Below are 15,723 nucleotides of genomic sequence, written 5' to 3'. Positions count from 1 at the left end.
CCATGTGGCATGTGGAAATTGCTGTTCAAGAAAAAGGAAAAATATTCTGTAGGCTTTTATAATGAGTGTTACAGCAGGTTTGTAATGCCTGTGTTAAATGCAAGTATTTCCAAGTTGTAAAGTTGTATCCTATGCCCTTGGAAAATCCACTCTTGAGAGTCAGGAAATCCTTCAGCGAAGTGTAGAATAGGGTGTGGAGGGCTGCAGCGGGAGGAGGGAAACTGTAGAAATTGGGGAGATGCCTTGCATAAGAGGAAGTACAGATGCCCCCAAGCATTTGAGGAGTCCCCTCTCTCATTTTGCTGAACTCCCCCCAAAACTGAATAACCTATATCTCCCCCAAACTTTTTTCTCCTCCTGTCAAACCTAGTAGCCCATATGTGCCCTCCAAAAGAGTTGTTCCTCTCCCCCCCCCCGCCGCAATTTTAAGTGAAGATTTGCCCCTCAAGCTTTCCCTCTGTCTGCACCCCTGGCCCTCAACCTTCATTATGCCATTTCTCTTTTCATGTCTGCTCTGTGGGCATTTACAGCCTGGAAATATCTTTCATTATAGGGCAAGCAAAACTATAGAGGCACTGACTCATTTGATTTTTCTCTGTAACACTGCCGTTAAAGAACAGTGCTCTTGGATTCGATTGTGAAAGTTTCCTGTTGAATGGTGCTCAGGAGTGTAGGGAAGGCTCACTGCTGCCGGTCCCCCAGACATGCCCCCTGCGTCTGATGTCAGATGCAGGGGGCATGGTGCGCTCGCAAATGGAGCCACGCCCCCGTCTTCAAGCATATTCCAGCCAGCACCACATTTGCAGTGAGGCTGGGAGTGACTCTCCCTGCTTTAAAAGGCAGGGAGCCATGTTCCTGACCAGCCTGGGAAACTGGCACTGACTAAGCTTCTCAAAAACAGACCAGCGTGGCTTGAATATGCTTGAAAACAAGGTGCACGGCTCCATATGTGAGCACACCACGTCCCCCTATGTCTGACGTCAGACTCAGGGGGCATAGCTGGGACACAAGCCATGGCCCCTGAGCAACGCAGCCCGGATTCTTTGAACCTGCCTGCGCAATGGTGGCTCTGCCCCTGATGGCACACAGTTTGTTATATTCCAGGAGTCTTCCAACAATAAATCAAACCATTGTTCAACAAGTAGCCGTTGGAACTTGGAACTCATACTCTGCTGCAAACTCTTGAGAGAGAATCTTTTAATGTACTTAAGCATCATACACATTCGAAGCAACCTTGTGGGGAAGCCTAGTTTCTCTTCTTATACAAATCTTCTATCAAAAGGACTTTGTGGTTTTGTGTCTGGAGTAAATGGCAGTGTTTCATGTTAAAAGCCTTTATGGACATGTGTTACAGTAGCCTGGTGTCTAGAAAGTATTTGTTTGTCTCTAACTGAAAAAGACAGGGCACTGGCTCATGTATCAGCTAACCCAGCCTTGGAAAAAACAGGTGTGATTTGCATTTTAAATTGTGTTTAATTTACTCACGTGGTGGAAATGAAAGCAGTGAAGCTGTAGGTACAACTTGGTATGTTAGGACTGCACCATTGCCACAACTAATCGTGGTTACACCCAATTCTATGTACCCTGCTCAGTTTTGCACATATTAACAGGAGGGCACAGAGCAGGAAAGAATTTCTGTGCAGATCAGGCAAGTTTGATGCTGTTGTGTTTTATTTTGCCTGTTTATTGCCTCTATAGGAGTTTAGAATTAGGTCATTTTGAGTAATTCGGGGGTATGTTCTGGAAGAGCAGTATTGATACTAGTTTCGTTTACCTCATACCCTGAATCCTGTAGCATCAAATTCATAGCTGTCTGCAAACCACTTAGCTAATTATGTTGTGAGTTCTATCCCAACGGTCCCAGGAATTAGATGTGTGTGTGTCCGTAAGGTGCTGTTGTACATTTTGCAGACGCTCCAGGCTGTTCTCCCATGTCAACATGAGCAATTTTTTTAAAATGTGCAGCTGACACCTGGAAGATGGAAAAGCCAAGACCAGAGAGGTGCTGTAAATATTTCCTTGGTTTTTCTTTTTTTTAGAACCCTTTCTCATTGTTTCTTAGTCCAGAAAAGATCAACATTAGATTTATTTTGATCCATTCTGTGCTCTAGCTAAATAGCAACAATAAAACTTGTAATTTATCAGATTTGAAGAAAATCCTTTCCGGAAGATTCTACATATGTTTTTGTTTGAAATTTTCACAACTCTTGGCTCTTGAGGACTTCCTCTTTCATAGAGTATATAGGACTTTATGTAAAACACAGATAACTGGGAAGCAAAGAGACAGAAGAAAATAAGAATAAAGTATACAGTGAGGGACAACGAGCTAACCCAAACAGATTTCAATTGGGGACATAAGTACTGTACATGCTTAACTCTTTCCTAGTGAAATCAGTGGGACTGGAAACTGCTCAGCTTTGGCTAGATAGTTTCCTGGAATATTTTTCGCTCTTGTAAAAGGAAGTATTTAACATTCCCCCCTTACACCATATTTCAACTTTTAAACCACCATATTAACCCCAAGGCCATAATGGGCTGCAATCAGAAACATAATCTAGCCTTTGGACTCTACCTTTTGCATGGAAATATTCTATGGATTCCCTTCTATCACGATGGAGTATTCTTTTGTATCATTTTGCTGTTTTTATAATTGTTTTGTTTAATTTAGATGTGTATGAAGGCAAAATGTGTCCTGTGCAGTAAAACCTTAAATCAATGAGATGACCAGTTCAACACACCAAGATAAAAGTAAAATGGCTTACATTGTGCACAGCATGATGTGGCTGGTTCAGCATTGCCCACCATGCTGCTGCAGATGTCTGAAAGACTGCCCACGATGTTGCGGAACTGCCCTGTTCTGCTACAACTTAAAAATGAGGAAGTGCAGTTGTCCATTGGAAATAATGGATGTTGTCTCATGCAGCTGCACCTGGGCAATTTTAAGTCACAGCAGAACAGGGCTGTTCTGCAATCTGAAGACTTGTATGTGGCATGCATTAATCATTGGTTATATAGCAGTTAGTTTAACTTGTTGCCTATATGGCAAATATAATTTTTCCCCGTTCAGTGGGTTCTTACACTGCTTTTCTGGGAAAAGGAGAGGATGTTTCATTCTCAGTAATGCAGTTTCAAACTCCAGAATTTCAGTCTCCAAGATTACATAATGGCCAAAGTGAATGGGACAATTTATTGAGGGATTTGAAACTACACATTAGATTCTGAAGGTGGGCTTTGTACTTCTCAGGTCAGTAGCTGAAAAGAAATTGTGTCACTTGAAATGCAAAATTTTGTAATTATGGTTCCCAGACAACCAAAACCAAGAGGCTGATAATCCAAAAGTTGTGATCAATTTCTTCTTTTACCACTACTACTCTGTGATTAACATCACTTTAATCACTATAGAGGCTCCATAATAAGGCATGGGTAGATCAAACAGCTCACCTTAATTTATCTGTAATAAATATGCAGCCACATATGAAAACAGATGAACCCTCCTAATGTTGTGGTGTGGTATGGTATTTCTTTTAGGGTGGCAAAATCCATGAAAGTTCCTGTGTATGAAACGCCAACAGGCTGGAGGTTCTTCTCAAATCTGATGGATTCTGGTCGATGCTCACTCTGTGGAGAAGAAAGCTTTGGCACTGGTGAGATATCATATGCTCTGTGGCAAAAATACATCTAATATAAGCCTGTCATGGTTTATGGGAGATCAGACATTTTAACTCAAGCCTCCATTTTCACCAACCAAGCTAAATTCTTACTAAATAAATACTATTAATTTAGTATTAAAATTTTACTCAATAAATAAATGCAGGCATGTATGGTAGCCCATCAGAGGCTCAATAAACCTGGTTTTTCTGTTTGTATTGCAAAAAAGTGTATGTCGGAGGAGGGGGCTCATGCAGCTGGCACATCACAGTACATGGTCAGTTGGCTGCCTTCAACTTGGTGGTCACAAGAAGTGAAGATCCACTTTAGTCCACAAAATGAACAGCCTACAAACCTGTTCCATTACATAACACAGGAGCCCATAAATAATATGAGCTACCTGATCTGTTATCAGAAGTACAAATTGTAGTGGTCCATAGAAGCCCTCTGACATTCTGTCATGGAAACAACATGCTCTGAGTAATTTGCTGCTGTAAGATGGTGGAATAAGATTGTAAGATTTTTTCACCCCTGAAGAAAATACTTGAAGCGCATCGGGCATATTACACACCTCAATACCTTTGTTTTCAGAGCTTTGATGTGAGGTTTTGAATGGTGGAAATCCCTGTTGTGCCTTATGTTGCCACCTCTGCATCATTGTTCGAGAGTATTTCCTACTACATTTCTTAATTAAATGGCGTGATTTTTACCAGCATTTATATATAATATATATATTACAGCAGAATACAAATTCACTGTGGAGACTGGATACCTGCTGACAAGATTCTTTCTTAAGGAGTAAAACTTAAATATACAGGTTTGTGATCTCTCCAGAGATCAGCTTTGGATTTGATCCTTAGAACACCAGGAAGAATTACTGCTGTTATGTTTTGGGATAATGGCTCACGTGCCACACAGGGTAACACTGACAATTCAGCATCACCTGCAGAACTGTGAGTGTCTAAGGCACCGCCCACAGTGTTATGGAACAGCCCTGTTCCACTGCAGCTTAAAATTGTGCTATCACAGTTATGCAACACTATGTCTGTTGCAAATAATGGACATAGCATTGCACAAATGTGATTGTGCAATTTTAAGTCACAGTGGAACAGGACTGTTCCACAATACCGCAAGTGGTGTTTTAGATCTTTGCAGCCTTACAGGCAGTGCTGAGCTATCAGCATTATCCTGCATGGCATGTGAGCCAACATTGCTAAAAATTAGTTGGGGTACTTCTGTGCAGTGGTCTAAACACCAAAATGTCATAATTTCCAATATCATTGCCACTTTTTTGGTTAGTTCTTCATATGGCAGCATTCTTAATTAGTTCAGGAAACAAGTGCAGTTCCCTGACTAATTATTAGGCCTATGCAAAGTTTTGACAAAAATTTAATACTCTGCACAACCTCTTGACACCACATGGAGGTGTCCATTCACAACATGCAATGCTATACTTTGCATAGTACCAGTGGGTCTTCTTAAGGGAAATGGAGCCCTCTTAAGCCCTAGTGCCTTCTTTGAAGGTGCACTGGGAACACTGAGGAGTATAGTCCTTCCCATCATTTTATCCTTAGAGCATTATGGGGAAAGTGCAGAGAAGGACTACCCAGAGTGCTCTGTGCATGCCTTCCAGATGCAGCTGGTGTTAAAAAAAAACCAAACAACAACAAAAAAAAACCACAGTACTGCAGCACTGGAAAAAACACAGTACTGTGCAGAGATCAGTGTGCTTGAAGATTTTTTGTCAAAGCAGCCCATGCTTAAAAAATAGTGAAGATCACTGCCATAGAGCAAGTAATCTGAATCAGAAAATATTTCTTAAATACCCTTGATATCCCCCGCTGCAGAATCTGCAAAGAAATCTGGAAAACATAGCTGTACTGCCGGGATCTGATTTTAGATCAAGTCATTCTTTGATTTCTAGTTTCATCTTTTTCAGTTGACTAGATGCAGAACATCTGAGCAATTTAACATAGATCCGTTAATTTTTTATAAGTGTTTCAGGAAGTTGTTGCTTCTTGAAATGATTTTCTGTTAACACTGTTCCATGGAAAAACAAATAGGAGGGCAGGATTTGTTATACTTTACCAGTTGAGGAATATATTGGACAAAGGCTTGGAATTTGTGCACATGGAAGCCCTGTGTCGAGTTTTGTTTTGTTGTTTTACACCTGACAGGTTTTCCCCACATTCAGTAGACCACTTCTCAGTCATACCTATCTGTACATTTATTCGCATGAGGGTGGTAGAGACTTCTTTCTATTAATGATCATGTGTGTGAGAGAGGAAGCCTGGGAATTCAGACTGGCTAGTAACCTTTCTCACTGTGATAGCAAGTGATTGCTTTTTCCCTTTTAAAGGAGCTATTTATACAGTACTGCATAAGCATGTCATTGGAAGATCACTTTTGATGTGAAGAAATGCACAATGGCTTTATTGAGGAATACTTGCAAACTTTTTAACATCCATTTTCCTTCACATTTTCCACATATTTGGCAATTGAGCCAATAATAAGAATAATTTTTGCCTGCTTTACAACAGAGAGCTGGACTCCGCAGGTTTATGGTTTGTTCTTGATAACATTCCAATTGGCCAGAAGTAATTCTAAAACAACAAAATGAGTATTACAAGCCTGCATCTAAACAATTATGCTAGCTTAACACCATTTAAGGGACTGTTTTCCTTCGTAGTAATATGTTAGCTGTAGTCTCCCAGTATTGCAAAACTCTGGATTCATAACAAAGTGTGTGGGAGTAGGGAAAAGGGGCTTTCCTCTGCCTGGGAATAAAAGCATCATTTCTGCTATAAAAGGACAAAGGGCTTTTGGAAATGCCCCATTGGGCTCTGTGTTCTCTGGCTGCTGATCCTGGAGTTCATTCTACTATTTGTCAGGCTAAGTGAGTAGGCTATGGGTGTTCTGAGCAATGCTTTGGACTCTGAAAAAGCAGGTGGCAGAAACAGCCATTACTCTCAACGTTTCATTGGCAAACTCTTCATCAGCATTAAGAGATCTGTGCACCTGATTTATATGTTTAATCTAATCCTCCTTGGTAGCAAGAGATACTTTTTAAATTCCATCTCCAAATGTATATGAACAGCCAAGTCCTTGCAGCAAATGGAGTAGGAAGTCCTAAATGAGAAAGAAGTGGAGCTATACATGGGTGTAGCAAGGTTGGAGTCGGCCCAGAGACAAGATTTTAAAATGCACCCCCTCACTGAAGCTCAGCTCATGAAGTAAAGAAATAATAAATGAGGCTGAATAGTGGTAACAAAAAGCATAGTAAAATTTATATATCTATATCTATAAACCTATGTGCCACAATAGAACATCATCCTAAATTAATTTTTAAAATGTTTTATAAATTATGGATGATACAAGTCATTTAATGGTACTAGAGAAAGACATGCTGTTCTGGTAGCTCCAGGTCTTAACACCCACATCAATTTTGGAGAATGAATACAACTGAAGGAAGCCCGGGCGGGTGCGCAGCTGAGGGAGTCAGTCATGTGACTTGCCTCTGGGGGACCCCCCAAGGCAGTGGGGCCCCAGACTTATTATAGTCTCCCCTTGACTTATTATAGTTACACCCCTAGAGCTGTAATTTTATAAAATAGCTGTTACATTTTTGATAGTTTAACAACAAGATTATATAGTGGCAATGATATATGCATTCTCCTTTACTCCTGAAAAAATTTTAAATGCCTATTTTAATGTGTAAGTAAGTAAAAACAAATAAAACCAATTAAGGAAGAAATGAAAGAGGCAATGAAATTTATTGGTCTATAAAAAGGGTTTAAAAATTTGTTCTGAAGAGTCTCCTCTCCCCTGTTTCTTGGATTGGTTATTTAGATTCAGTTACTGTATTCAAGCTCAAGGGTTTCCAGCTTTTTGAGACAGAGCATTGACAATGATGTTTTAGCATTGAAACATGTTTGCTCAAATTTGTAAGATCTTGGTTTTATTTGTTTTTACTTCCTTACGCATTAAAAGAGGCCTTTAAAATCTTGTTAATTTAACAACTGTGAATCCAGGGTTTGTCCAAGCATGTGAACAGGGGGAAGCAGAGCGTGAGGGAAAAGGTTACCCTAAGTGAGAAGAGGAATATGTAGAATTGAGAGTCTTGATATGGCAGGCCAACATAGTGGTCTAGATCAGAGATAATTAACCTTTGCATTCTTGGGGTACATTTTGTTCTCTAAACCGGGGTCAGCAACCTTTAAGAAGTGGTGTGCCTGTCACTCTAAGGTTTTGCATGCCAGTAATATATTTTAACAAAGTGTGTATGCGCGCGCGCACACACACACACACACACACACACACCTTCATTCATTCAATCAATTTATATACCACCCTTTCTTAAGTGGCTCAGAGTGGTTTACAGATAACATATAATAAAGCAATTTTAAAAAAAATTAAATGTAAACCAGATTAAAACTCATTAAAATTAAAACTAGATATCATTAAAAGCCAGGCTAAAAAAATGGGTCTTTAAGGCTCTCCTGAAGGCCTCCAAGGAAGATAATTCTCTTATTTATTTATTATCTATTTATTGTCTTTCTATACCGCCTGATATAGAAATCTCCAGGCGGTGTAGAAATTAAAACATAACAATATAAAACAGTTAAAATTTATAAAACAGATAAAATCTCAATAAATAAAAACACATTAAAATTTAGATTTCAATTAAAAGCCTGGGAAAACAGGTACATCTTCAGGGTCCTCCTGAAAGCCAACAGAGAAGGAGATGCTCATTTCATCAGAGAGTGCATTCCAGAGCCCCGAGGCAGCCAGAGAGAAGGCCCCGTCCTGAGTCGCCACCAAACAAGTCGGTAGCAGCCATAACTGGACCTCTCCAGATGATTGTAATAGGTGACAGACATAGGCCATTATATTTTATATATCCACAGGGAGCACATTCCACAACCCAGGGGCGACAACTGAGAAGGCCCAGTAGCAGGTCATCACCAGGTGAACTGGTGACACCCAAAGATGGACTGCTCCTGATTATCATAATGAGTGGTGAGGATCTTGTAGAGACCCTAACCGTGTGCCAGCCTCCCCCAGGAGAGCCCGGGACAGCTGCGGCCTGGTTCTGGCCTCCTTACAGGATTCCCCTTTACAAGCAGAACCCCAAACTGGTTCAGATCAGTCCGGCTCAAACTGGAGCCAGGTAGGTTTGAACTTTGACCACTCAAACCACCCTTGTTTGAGTCAAAACAGGTTTCAACCAGAACCGGTTTGCACATTTCTAACCAGGGTCCAGTTAAAATAGTTTAGGGGGTCACAACTGACTGCAACGGCTATTCCTTGTCTAGGAGGAATAGGAGACCAAAGGACAGATAAGTATTTGATCAATCAATACCAGTTAGGAAGAGTGGATCTTGAAGATGCTGAACTGGTGAAATTTGACTGCTCCTGGTATGTGGGAGGAGTAAAAAATATCAGGGCTGCACACCTAGGAGATGGCAGAAAGGATGCTATCTTGAACAATGACAGTAAAGAAAGGACTTGGGTTTAAAGACTTAGAACTCTGTTTTTGACACATTCAAGAGATCAAGGGTAGAAAAGTATGTATGGGAGTTATTAGGATAAAGGTTGTGGCAGAAAACCATGGGAATGAATGAGATCACTGTACAGAAAGAAACATCATGAATTGGTGTGTGTTGTAATCTGATTCTTCATAGCTACTGGGTATTCTTTTTATTGCCCCTTCAATTCCCACTACATTTGATCTATGCATATGTTATGTTCGTTTTTTGTGTACCTTGCACACTTTTTTTGAGGAGTTATTAGCAGTGATGTGGAGTGGAATATTTTCATCTTTATATCTTTCTGTGGAAAATATTCCATTTCTAAAAATATCTGAAGTATTACAGGAAAAAATGCAGTTGTAGTTGCATTTTGATTTACTAAATGCATAGGTATGCTTTATCTAATCAAAGTAGTTCAGTGTAACACTGGAATTTTTGGAATGACTTCTCTGCATTTCAAAGTCTTATGTTAATATGATCTGAACTTATCTGTACAGACACTCCTCTTTCTAGACACTTGTATCTCATTTTTCTGCCACATGTAGCAGTGTTGGTATATGATCTATCCCTTAAATGCCCTGCATAAAAAAAACTAATGAGCAATATGCAGACTAGTTAGCCACAACTAAACATTAGTCATAATTTCAATGGGATTTAGTCATAACTAACCGAATCTGGATCCTGCCCAACATATTGTAGGATCAAAAAATTGAATAAAGGAAAGTGAAGGCAGAAAGTTTGGGCAGAAAAGTAAAAATCTGCTCTATACTATTTTAAAAACACAAATTTTTACTAATGCCAGCCTAGCTGGAATACAGTATCTGACATCAAGACTAGTGTTGCACTAGTGCAATTAGAGAAGTTGTGCATTCATAAGTTTGCGGTGCTCCACAGACTTGCACAACCATTAGTGGAAGGCTTTCTCGGAGACATTTGGGATATATATTGCACTATAGGGTCGCACAATTTGTGCAATGTCTTGTGTGACCTGTCAGGCAACTTGTCAACATATTTCACTAGCGCAAGTACTAGTTTGGAACAGGCATTCCTTTTCTTGTACGAGCTCAGGATTGTCTACACAGCCTGGCAGTGGTACTCCCAAGTTTCAGGCAGGAGTCTTTCCCAACCCTACCTGGAGATGCCAGGGATGGAACCTGGGACCTTCTGCATGCAAAGCAGATGCTGTACCTCTGAGCTACAGTCCCAACCCTGCTAACAGACTCATTCCCTACACAACACTACTCTGGATGTAGGCTACTAAAACCGTAATCTGGCTAAGAGAAGAGTCACCTTTTATATTATAAAACATACTTTTTAGCCTTTCCTTTTGCTTGCTGACTTGCCTTTCTTCAAATTTGTACCACCTGGCATGTGTGTCACCTGAGAAGACCGTGAAAAGCATAACAGGCAGGACCCAATACCTGCTGGGCAGAACATAGCATGCTCAGATCCACCCTGTGCCAGATGTAGCTAGCTCAGATTCTCTGAATGCTTATGTGGATTCAGGTGCTCCCTGCACATGGGAAGATGATAAGCAAATTGGAATAGTTAGGTACAATCTAAATGTGCCCGTTAGCTCTACCCTCCAATTTAGAGTGGATTTACAGACTTGGGAAGGTAGGAAATCTTTATCAAACAGCTTTGGATCATATTTCAGAAAAGTGAATTTCAGAAAAGACATTAACACAATTTGCAAGTATCTGAGCAATACAGATGTGCTGTTTCAACTGCCTGAACATCTTAGGTTGAGATATTCAAATTGCCAGTAGTCTGAATGCTTTTCTGAGAACAGACCCAGGAATGTAATAATGAGAATTGGGATTCAGTATATACCAATACTTTTGTTTTTCAAAATCAGAGTTGTTTTTAGCACATAATGAGGTGGGTCTCATGATCGGTGAGACCTGCCTTCAGAGAGGGCTTAGCCCGCTCTCCCCACAGACAATCTCTAGACAGCCCACACGACTGCCGGCTCCGTCATGGAGCCAGTGGGGATCAGGGGCTGTGTGGCTCCCGGAAGTTCCAGGACACTCCGCGCAGGTGCACGGGGTGTCCTGGAGAGACCCCCAGGGTCGGGAGGCTTGTTTCAGTCTCCTGCCAGGGGTCTCCCTGTGTGTTGCCACCGTGCGGAGCCGCGCCCACACGTCCAAAAAGACCGGGTTAGCAGAGCGCTCGCTCCGCTAACCTCGGCTAAGGGGAGGGGGAATTAGGAGAGTTTACTGCCGGGAGCTGTGCAGCTCCCGTGGCAGCAGACAATCAGCAAAAAGCGGGCTAGGCTCCCTTAGCTCGCTTTTTGCTGATTGTGAGAATCTCCTCAATATGTTCAGATCAAATCACATCAAAATCTTTATTATGGTCTATGACCAGTAACCAGAAGGATACAGAACATACAGAATAAACTACACATCAGTCCAATTGTCACTACAATAATCCCTCAGTGTTCCAAATTTTATAGGATTATCCTATCAAGAATTAGAACAATCCATAGCTAATTTGGAACAAGCTTTGCATGCCACTGCACAGAACTTAGCTACACTACAAGTAACTGCTGGCCGTTTGTCAGAGAGTAAAAATAATATATAAAATTAATCAGGCCACCCTGGCAATTGCAATTAAAATGGAGTTATTAGCTTGATATGGAGCCTAATATGTTCAGTCTTTTTATCTTAGGATCTGACCACATCCGAGAAAAGGATGGACTTTGGGCTGTCCTAATTTGGCTCTCAATCATGGCAGCCCGAAATCAGAGTGTGGAAGAGATTGTCAGAGAGCACTGGACAAAATTTGGCCGTCACTACTACTGCAGGTGAGAACAGTGGCCTCCACATGTAGGAGGTTAATATACTTAGGGCTACTCAGTTGCTAAGTAGATAGGTGGTCTTGCTTGCAAATGAAACATTTTGGGTATGCAACAAAGAGAGAAGTTTACCATAGAATGAAATAAACCTCACACCAGTTTTTTGTTTAGTGCTCCTAATGCAAACATTTATCTCTGAGCATATGTAATGTCTGTGCTTTTGAAGAGCTGCTTGCATAATATAAGGCTTGACACCCTGATTAAGCTGTCTGCATGCGGCCAAAAAAGCATTTGCACATGCACAGCGGTAGCATCCTCACTTCAGCAGCATGAGGAATAATGTGCATGGGGAGCAATTTTCACCAGTTTTCTCTTCCACTGGAAGTGCTCTTTGCAGTGCACATCTGTGTATTGAAAAGAATACTTCTGGGGGAAGCGAAGATTGACTAACACTGCTGCCCCTGCACATAAGCTCATCATGCTGCTTATGATGGGACGCCACCACATAGTGGGGACGCTACTGCTCTCTCTCTCTCTCTCTCTCTCTCTCTCTGTGTGGTCTTTTTTGGCTACACAGCAGTGGTAGGTCAATCAGGATGGGAAGGTTTGGCTGTGCCCCGCCCCCACCAAAAAAGGAAAAGAAAACACTGGGTAGTTTAAAAAACAAACAAACACCAACGTACTGTGTTCAACCAGCCAGAGAAGAAATGAGGCAGCCGATCTGCTGGGAGTCAGGGAACTTCCTGCTTCCTCCTCCGGCAACTGCAGCTTCCTACTGGGCTCTGCTACTGGATTGAATAGCCTGCTAATCAAGGCTGTTTCTTCACCTCGTTGCTCTGGGCATCCTGCATCACCGCCTCCCCATATTAGACATAAAAGGGCAAAAGAGGCACGTGTGCACTTGTATCTTTTGCCCTTTGATGTCTAAACTGGGAGGTGGTGATGCAGGGTACCCAAAGCAACGAGGTCAGGGAATAGCTTTGATTAGCAAGCTCTTTGGCTGTCTCTTTAGTCCCCTGGGTAGCTGGACCCTGTAAGTTATCCTTTACCAGCCATGGACTGCTTTCTTTTCTTTTGGGGGTGTGGGAGGAGTGCTGGCTGCTGCTAGGCTTGAGTCACTCAAATCACTGTCTCTTTTTGTACGTGGGCCCATTGGAAATAATGAGATTACTTATGTGTAACATTCAGTGTGTGGTTTTTGCAACTAGAAACCTTGCCCCCCACCCCCCGCAGCCCCAGATGACAGCAGCCCCACTGCTACACAGGCATAGCTTTAGTCAGAATGTCAGCCAAATAATTTTATCTTATCTTTGTGCAATGCATAGTGGCTTCTTACATACTGTAAAGTAGTAGTAGTAGTAATAATAATAACAACAACAACTGTGTGTGCACATCTGGCTGTGTTATTGTCAAGCCACTACTTAAATTTGCTGCAAGTCTTTTTATCTTAGTGTTGTTTGTGGTTTGGCAAGGAGAAGAGGTGACCACTGTAAAGAGAACTCCTGTGTGCAAACAAGGATTTGGCATGAATGCTCTTGCAGATTACAGCCAAAGCATGGAGTGTAGTTTAGAGTCACTTTAGTAATGAAACAAGTAACAAAATCCCCCAAAGAAGATAAAACTGAATAAATTAGTTTTATTTCAATAGTTTGCTCCCACCAGGCCTATTTGTATCCAGAAGCTTTATTAATGTGTTGCTTAATTGCTTTGGATTTTCAAATGGATTCTTTTTATTATATTTGAAAGGGCCTTGAGCCTAAAGGGAAACCATGGTAAAACTGTAGAAATAAAACAGACATCCTTTGATTAAAAACAGTGGCTGACATTCTGTGCAGCCTTAGAAGGATGGAGCGAAAGCTCCATCCTTGCAAGTATCTAACAGGGCACAAAGCTTGCCGTGAAGCTGCAGCAGAAGGGGAGAAGGGGAGGGGGAAGCAACTTGCACTTCTCTCCCTTCCGCACAAAAGTCCTTTTTTGCATCCAGAAAGATTGGTCTCTGCTGTGGAATAAAAGCCAGGATTGTAGCTTGGGTATTGGAGTAATTGGGGTCAGAGGGCCTAATCTCTATGATAGGTTGAACATAGGGAGCTGCCTTCTACAGACTGAGACCATTGCTCCATTTAGCTCAGTATTAGCGACACTTGACTGGCAATGATTCTCCAAGGTTCTTTCCCAGACGTATCTGGAGATGCCAGAGATTGAACCTGGGATCGTCTTCATGCAAAGCTTGTGCTCTTTCATGAAACTACAGCCCCATTTTTAGAGCAAGTGGTAGCTTGCTTGGGTGGGGGCAGCAGGAATCAGACCTGGATTGTCTCATGCAGTATGCCTGAAGATCCCTAATGGGGCATTACTGCATCATGTTGCGGGCAGGAAGCTCCTGCCGCTGGGTGTAGCAGCAGTGACTGCTGCTGTACTGGCCTGCCTCCTGGAGCTAGGACCTGAAGGCTGCTAGTACCAGGTCACAGAAGCAGACCACTGAGGCACAGATTTGTAAGTCCATTAACATTCACTCTGCCCTTCTCATACCTGCATTTACTTGTTAATATTAATATTTCACATGTTTTTTCTATTTTTTTAATTGCAAGATTTGATTATGAAAAACTGGATCCTAGAACAGCGTACTTCATAATGAGGGATCTGGAGGCTTTGATCACTGACAAGTCTTTCAGTAATCAACAGTTTGCTGTTGGAAGCAATGTCTACAGTGTGCAAAAAGCAACCAGCTTTGAATATGTGGATCCCGTAGATGGCACTGTGACCAAAAGACAGGTATGAAAGGCAAATAAATAAGACTGCGTTTCCCCCACTCCACTCATCCACCCAAATAACACAGGACCTGGGTTGGGGAAATAGACTCTGTAATAAGACTTGGTTCAAGTTGTCCAGCTTTCCCATTTTTTCTCTTTCAAAGATAAGAATAATGCCTTCTAATACTGAACCAAGTAGTTAAGCATTTATTGGCTTGGAAGTGAAATGGATCTACCCAAAAACAAAGTAGTGCCTTCTACATACTCAAGAGTCTCCCTAGGTACACAGCAGTACATATGTCTGTAAAATTCAAAACAAAATGTTTAAGAAAAGAAGTAGAAGAAGACCCCCAAACAGCCTGCAAAGTTCTGTGATGTTCTTGAATCTACCAAGTATTGTAGCAGATGAGCCACTGAATGTTAGGGTGCTGGCTGAAAAAGAAAAGGGAAGGGTGCAAGAGAGCTGACTTTTTCAAGTCCCGAAAGCTTATAGGAAGAATCCTGGAGGAGATCAGCACGTGAGGGATGTGCACTTTGAAGTTAAAATGCTCCCTTCTTTGCACTATACAGGGATGTTTCAGGAGGAAAGAAATGATAAGGGCATCTTTTCCCTTTCCCACTCTTCAGAACCACTCCCACTCAACATATAGCAATAATATGCTCAGGTTGAGGGCTGGCAGTGAGCCTCAAATATTTTATTATTATTATTATTATTACATTTATATCCCACTCTTCCTCCAAGGAGCCCAGAGCAGTGTACTACATACCTGAGTTTCTCTTTCACAACAACCCTGTGAAGTAGGTTAGGCTGAGAGAGAAGTGACTGGCCCAGAGTCACCCAGCTTGTATCATGGCTGAATGGGGATTTGAACTCGGGTCTCCCCGGTCCTAGTCCAGCACTCTAACCACTACACCATGCTGGCTCTCTTTATAATATAAAAAAATATAAGCCCTTTAGCACTATATGAGGGGAAGTTTCAGGAGACTGGGAAAGAAA

General features: G+C 41.6%; 1 protein-coding gene across 4 annotated transcripts in view; it reads left to right on the top strand.

Moving 5' to 3' along the window:
• PGM5 (phosphoglucomutase 5) overlaps positions 1-15,723 on the top strand; it is a 149,645-nt gene that overhangs the window by 52,150 nt on the left and 81,772 nt on the right. For all 4 annotated transcript variants that reach the window (XM_053292968.1, XM_053292967.1, XM_053292966.1 and 1 more), the window contains exons 7-9: positions 3,529-3,644; positions 11,850-11,985; positions 14,565-14,748. In XM_053292968.1, the coding sequence (XP_053148943.1) occupies positions 3,529-3,644; positions 11,850-11,985; positions 14,565-14,748 (436 nt within the window). The remainder of the gene's footprint in view (positions 1-3,528; positions 3,645-11,849; positions 11,986-14,564; positions 14,749-15,723) is intronic.

This window comes from Hemicordylus capensis, chromosome 2 (genome assembly GCF_027244095.1).
Source record: "Hemicordylus capensis ecotype Gifberg chromosome 2, rHemCap1.1.pri, whole genome shotgun sequence".
NCBI lineage: Eukaryota > Metazoa > Chordata > Lepidosauria > Squamata > Cordylidae > Hemicordylus > Hemicordylus capensis.
Note: the sequence above shows the minus strand (reverse complement) of the source record. Positions and strands in the feature narration are given on the sequence as shown.